The following is a 7,487-nucleotide window of genomic DNA, read 5'->3' on the forward strand; positions in this document are numbered from 1 at the left end:
AACATGCTATTAATTTCTTGGAATAAAGACATGTTTTATTCATAATTACCCGTGTCCAATGACTTTTGGTAGGATAGTGTATATATCTTGCCCAACTGGGGCCTGGAACTTTCTACAAACTAGAAGACGCCAAGATACTCACATAGCGAGAAAAACTTAGAGGTTTCGAGAAAGATGCGTCAACAATACTACAACAACTGAACTACACAGAGAGAGAGAGTACGACTCTTACCAAGTTACGTAACGAAATTTGTCATAACTATTACTTTTAAAATAATTAACTTTTAACACTCTTGTTATGAAAACGAAATAATCATTAAATATTAGATCACTTAATGAACTAAATAATAACTCTTTCACTAAACACGTCTTGTATATCCAACAGAGTAATAATTTTAACAACTTACATTTAAAATTAAAGTACAGAATAATACATTGAAGTTAATATTTGAATGGAAAATTGTGGTTGTCTTATTAACTAAAATATATCAAAAACACAAAGAATAATAGGATGAAACATATATATATATAAGAGGTTAACGTCCGTCTGTTCACTAAACTCTTCCCACAGTTTAAGTCCAATTTGGATGAAACTTCACACGATTTTTCAACATCATAAGAGGAAGTTTCATGGCATGATATACATTGTATGTGACACTGTCAAAAACTGGATCACCTGACAACATGTTCATACTCACAACAGAAGCAGATAAGAAAACTCGCAATGTTGTATATCAAGTTTTTTAGTCAGTGGTAAAATGTTCAAAAAGTTTACTTATATTCTATCGATTGAGATTGTCATAGTAAAGTCATTGGGCCGAAGGAACAACAACGCCTTCCGCAGGTACTAGCACAAATAATCGCCCGTAGGTCGGCTTTTCTGCTAGTAATACATAGGGGTAGATATACGTGTGTATAGTAAAAAAAGTAAAATGGGAAATTCTATCGCTTATGCACGCGAAGGTTATTTACTGTTTTCTAACAGTTTCTATATCACAAATACATCCAAAATATTCATTCTGTTAGTTCCAAATTCAGTTAACATTTTATTAAAATTAACATTGCAAACAAATGATGAATTGTTCGTATACAACGTTTAACCAATTACCTTGTTAAAGAAACATATTACGAACATATCTTGTTGATTGCCGTTTTATATTTTACAGACTTAATCGAATTATATATTAGCTAGCCTAGCCATTTAGACAATATCAGTGCATCCACTTTACGTTATATATTAATCGCTATTATTACATTTTATCGCTCGCTCACTATACTGCCGTCATGCTACTGTGAGAACGATAATATCAATTGCCACCAAAACAATTTTGTAGCTATCCGATAATTTAGTATTAGACGTAAATATAAGTATGTATAAACAATAAACAGTCGTCAGAAGAATCACCATTTTGTAATTTACCATCGTGTCGCTGTACTGCATTAATATTGTTACTCAAAATAAAATAGTTAAAAATTACACAGTATATTATCTTCACAAGGTCTATGCGTTACATAAGTTTTAAGTTTTTTAGGAACCACAAAAACCGATATCTATTCAAGATATCAGGATTAATAACGACTCAAAATATCCAAATAAATTTGAGACGCATAAACGAAGCCTACCTCTGTTGCAATACTTTGATTCGCTCCATTATCGAGAAGGAGGCGAAGGATGTCATCGTGATTTTCTTGGGCAGCCATATACAAGGGAGTGAAACCGTTCTGAGACTGAACATTGACTTTGGCGCCATTCTGTAGTAGAATCATCACCACCGGTTCTTGGCCAGCTAGAGCTGCTATGTGTAATGCTGTATTTCCTTTCTGAAAGTAATGACAGAAAACAAAAACATAATAACAATATTCACTTAAATACAATAGTAATGTTGAGTGAAGTAGAATGCCACCTATACTACCAACACAAAGCACGAATTACTTAATCGTTGGATCTTAAACTTTTTAGATGGCTAAAAAGAATTCGTATATTAGTTGCTTCTTGTTATGCGGTGAATATGAACTACTTTTCTACGTCTTATCAAATTCACTGCAGTTCTACAGATCTAGCTAAGAATAAAGAGTGAAATTCAATGGGACCACACTACATATTCTTAATCTTTTGTAAGATATATCAAAACATGACACTGACCCAACGTCGTTGGAGTTTAACTTGACTCACTAAAACACTTACTTTCAATAAATTGTATCTTTTCAGTATATCAATGCGCACGTAGACTATGGTATCACAAAGCAGATACTTCGACGATATGTCATATTTTGTTTTTGATATAGTACCTTATATTTTATGCTCCATTAGCTGGTTAAACTGAAATTTAAGTGCAGTTTGATCACCATATTTTTTTTCTTTTTTCAGAAATCGAACAGAAAAAAGTGATCAAAATAATTTTGTTTGTTTTTGCGCAAAGCCACATTGGCTATCACCTGTGTCCGCCGCAGGGAATCGAACCCCCCCCGGATTTTAGCGTTGTAAGTGTTTAAACTTACAGCTGGCTCACCAGTGGAATAATCAAAAGAATTATTCGAATTGTAGTTTTAAATTGTTTTAGCTCTCTTTCATGGAATCTTTTCACTGGGTATTTTTAATAATTTGTTTTTCCTATTTTTATTTTGGTTCCTTCTCGATGACCTAGCGGTAAGCTTAAGAGCTTACAAAGCTAAATTTCGGAGTTTGATCTCTGCGTTGGGCACAAGCAGCTCAATGTGCAGCTAGTATATTAAAGTATGGGCGTATTGTTTTGCTTTAGGTGGATTGAAAGAGACAAAGACCGATATTCAAACTGAGATGAAAAAAAAGCACTTTGTTTACTGAAACTAAACAGAAGAATGGCTGATTGTTCAGGTGATTGGACTATTGTGTTGCTGTATTTAAATCTATGTGAAAATAAATGGACTGAAAAAAAGACTATATTTAAATGAAAAATAGAGAAAATAAATTGTATTTACAAAGGTGAACAGAAATAAACGTTACTTGTACATAAACGGAAAATTATTTTAAATTGGACTTAAATTGGACCAAAAACCTCATTAAAATTATAGGAATTTTATTTGATCTTATATAGTACCATTAGTGACAATTACAATTGACAACTACTTATTAATTGAATAAGTTAAAAATACTGTTTCAAGGAAAATGAAATGACGCTTTCCCCACTTACAAAAGCACAAATTATCAAACAAATAGCCAACCCAGAGTTACTTTTTTTTCCTTCGGCTAAACTAGTCTGTTGCAGCGGGAGTAGAGAATCAAAAAATAAATTAAGCTTCTACATAATCTTATCTTCACTGAAATTCACGTTGTAGTGACGAGAAAATAAATAAATAACCTGTTTTTTCACTGAATAATAATGAATAATTAGTTGCGACGGTATGTCATATATTATCCAAACACCTTTTTATTAGTGGCAAGTAAAGGACTATATATCTAAACCAAGCATATTGTGGTGTATGTGAGAAAATACGAATCATTTCGTGAAAAATAGAAATATATACGAAAATATATACAGCTCATTTGTCTATTTTTATATATGATTTTTATCTCGCAGAAACGTATGTTTGTTTTGAATTTCGCGCAAAGCTACACATGGGCTATCTGCGGTAGCCGTCCCTAATTTAGCAGTGTAAGACTAGAGGAAAGGCAGCTAGTCATCACCATCCACTGCCAACTCTTGGGCTACTCTTTTACCAACGAATAGTGGGATTGACCATCACATTATAACGCCCCCACGGCTGAAAGGGCGAGCATGCTTGGTGTGAAGAGGATTCGAACCCACGACCCTCAGATAGCGAATCGAGCGCCTTAACCACCTGGCCATGCTGGGTACGTGACAAGATGAGGTGAGTGATGAAGAAAATGTGATTAGTGGGTAGAAAATAGTGGCGTCGACTGATGTCGAAGCTAGACAGAAACACGAAGACCAGTTCACACAAAGTAGTCGCGAAGGTGAAAAATGGAGAAAGATTACGAAAAATGTAAAGAATTAAACCCGAAATTCAATAAACGAGCCATCAGAAAACTGATGAGAGAGTTAGTAATATCCCTATGAAACATATTTCCACATCTCACAAAGTTTATTGGGGGCAAAGCCCTCTGAGTAGAGCCTGCAATAGAGACAGTTCCCTTATCAATAAAAGTCACTAACGCCCATCACACCGACACGCGCACACGTACAGATGCACGTACAAGCAAACGGTCCTTACAATAAATAATAAGGCCACATTCAGTGTTTAATAAGTAGTTCTATTATAAACACTATATATGATATACACAGCGTGGTCACAAGTAAATAGACACCACCTTTTCAGAAAAAATGAAAATTTTTCAGTCAGGTTTTCCAAAATCCAATTATATATATACTTAGAATCTGAAAGTATTATTATTATTTCCCTTAAAGACGTTTTGTTTATTTCCCACTGGCTCAGTGGTAAGTTTAAGGACTTATAACGTTAAAATCCGTGATTCGATTCTCCTTGTTGAACAGAATTCAGGCAGCCTATTTTGTAGCTTTGCGCTAAAACAAACAATAGCTTCGCCTATCTTTTCAGTGTGTGAGAACAAACAATTACAATAATAAAATTAAAAGAGTTAGAATTTCAATGTTAAGCATGAACATATGCAAAACACCAATAATAAACCGGTACTAGATTTGCATAACTGAAGATTGCATTCCCACATAGAACATTTATATTATCTGTCATATTTATGGGAAATAATGAACAATATAATATCAGGGAGGTAATGTAGGTTCCTAATATAAATCTAGTACTTTCCATTCAGGTTAAAATTAAAACGCTTATTTTTATTTTAAAACGTACTTAAGTTTATCACCAAAACGCTTTTCATAAATGTTAAATATTAGTTTTAATCCAATGCATTTATTGTCACCGCTAATTTCCAGTATCAATGATAGATAAAATATAATCTTTTGTATCATGATACTTAAGTCAAACACCAGTTTAGGTTACTGCACCAAATATCTCCTATAAATGTTAATCAAAATGACACTAACCTTTGTTGCTGCATTCACGTCCGCTCCATTCTTTAGAAGTTCTGCTACAACAGTCTCATGACCTTCTTTCGATGCAAGATGCAAAGCATTAAGTCCATTCTGAAGAATAAAGGTTAACTAGAATAAAAAAGTGGGCTTTGGGCAAGTAGAAAACAAAACTTTAAACGCGTACTTGAAGAACCTTATTAGCGCTACAGGCATCTATCATTATTGTTTACATTATAGAATTCTAAAAACTATTTAGCAGCATTGTGTTTTCCTAAAATAATTTTAAAAAATACTGAACACTAGTTACAATAAAAGAAGTTTCGTTTTTTATGTTTTTAGTTAAATATTTCTAGTATATATAGGTTTATATAATGTCTTCCATTACTTGTAATTTTTCCTTGAGGATTAAACTATATTCGTGGGATGTTGGTATATGATTAGTTAGAATACTATATTTATTAATATTTTTTATATTTGTATTGGTTTATCACTGAAAAGGTGTAAAAATTTATTTTGCTTTGTAGTTACTACCCCCTTCAGTTATTTGCTCGAGATAGCTCGAGTTAATTCCGGCAAACCATTTCTCGCCGTATTTTTAATTATTTGCCCCAACTTATTCACATGTTATCATGTATTACAATCAATGCTCGCTAGATGGCTTTGGGAATGTTGTTGTTGTTTGCTATTAAGCACAAAGCTACACAAAGGGCTATCTGTGCTATACCCACCACGGGTATCGAAACCCGGTTTCTAGCTTTGTAAGTCCGCAGACATACCGCTGTGCCACAGGGGGGCGGCTTTGGAAATGCTGTTTGTGTTAATATCTATTGGATTTATTCTGAATTATGTTTCATAAACACTGGAGAAAAGCATTCATATTCTTTATTGTATATTTATTGAATTAATATATATCACATATAAATCCAGATAAGTAACATTTATCTAGCGAGTATTTTCTGTGCAGAAATATAACAACAGATCACAAAAATTAAAATAACTTTTGTTTCATTAATATATAAGTGTAGACTATCAAAATACAAAATAAAAACTTGACTTTTTTTTTAGCTCTTTTTCAAAATAGCCTCTCACGGAAGGGGTTAATATTTGTTGGGATTCGATTCCTCGTGGTGGACTGGGTGCATATAACCCATTGTGTAGTTTTGTGTTAAAAACAATAATAACATATCACTAATATGTGTATGCAATGAATGTAACAATTTCATTTTTATAACATTTGCTGTAATGGTTTAAGTCTGGTTATTGTTATTAATGTCCAGCAAACCATTAGTATTGTTAATGCATGATAACTGTTGTTGGGATGCGTCTGGATGTGAGAAATATTTGTTTGTAAATTGTTACTATTTAAACAAGACGCACTGAAGGATACTTGTCAATATCAGCAAAAATTATCACCCTTATAAAAAACCTAACTTTAATACAGATGTTTCGGCTTTTTGTTTACCTTCGGATGGACGTCTTTTATTACAAGTTGAATGAATAAAAGTTTTATATAAACACGATGTCGACGAATCTGACTGGACGAATAGTAAATTTTGAAACCCAAAACAATAAATTATGCTGTTATTCTGATGATTACTGGAGTAAAGTTATAAGTCATACCAAATAAATACAGGAAATAGTACACTTATATATCTTTAATACTGTAGAATTGCTGTTGACAGGAATCTTTTCCATATAATTCTGCATGCCATGGAAAAAAGTCATTCATAGTTTTGTATAGCTTGGTTTTCCTAAAACGTTTCTGGAATTTGATCACAGAATACATCTAATTTATTTTTAAATTATATGATGTTGTGGTAAAGAATTTATGTTAATAATTTTTGGTAAGATTTGTACAACGCAACTAACTGTTCAGGAAATGTATCCCTCTTGGGGATAGGATATTATATACTCAGTTTATTCTATTATGAAATTTAAAGCAGCATGACATGGGGAAATATATATATTTTAATTTTAAAATAAATAAAAGTTTGTTTATTGTTTTACAGTGAGTTGTATCATATCATATTATAAATGTATGTTTATACCTTTAATTATGTTCAAATTACAATTAACACGGCTTACTGCAAACTGTTTCTGATGAAACTGGATTATCCTAGTTTCGAAAACGTTAAATTTATGGGTTTTAATGTATTTGTGTTTTCAGGAAATTATTCCGTAAAGATAAAATGCAGAGATTAAATGTTCTATGTTAGAAATCAGTCACAAATAGATATTTAAACCGTTAATTCAAAGTAAAATATTCTATAAAGAGAATGATTTATTTATTTATGAATGAATAAACGTCGTTTTGAATACTTACGTTATTGCTGGTGTTGATGTCTATGTTGCCTTTCAAGTATTCCAAAAGTTTTTCAATGTTTCCGGTTCTCGCTGCTCGCAGAAAGCTTGCACTGCCATCTGTCTACAAAACATATGATATATATATATATATAGAGAGAGAGAGAGAGAGAGAGG

The 7,487-nt window shown here is 32.4% G+C and overlaps 1 protein-coding gene across 1 annotated transcript in view; it reads right to left on the reverse strand.

Moving 5' to 3' along the window:
* Positions 1-7,487, reverse strand: part of LOC106460829 (ankyrin-3-like) — a 154,623-nt gene that overhangs the window by 96,197 nt on the left and 50,939 nt on the right. Inside the window, exons 2-4 of the mRNA XM_022386586.1 lie at positions 7,333-7,434; positions 5,022-5,120; positions 1,624-1,821 (exon numbers count right to left, since the gene is read on the reverse strand). Coding sequence (XP_022242294.1) covers positions 1,624-1,821; positions 5,022-5,120; positions 7,333-7,434 — 399 coding nt within the window. The remainder of the gene's footprint in view (positions 1-1,623; positions 1,822-5,021; positions 5,121-7,332; positions 7,435-7,487) is intronic.

This window comes from Limulus polyphemus, unplaced genomic scaffold, assembly GCF_000517525.1.
Source record: "Limulus polyphemus unplaced genomic scaffold, Limulus_polyphemus-2.1.2 Scaffold1, whole genome shotgun sequence".
Lineage (NCBI taxonomy): Eukaryota > Metazoa > Arthropoda > Merostomata > Xiphosura > Limulidae > Limulus > Limulus polyphemus.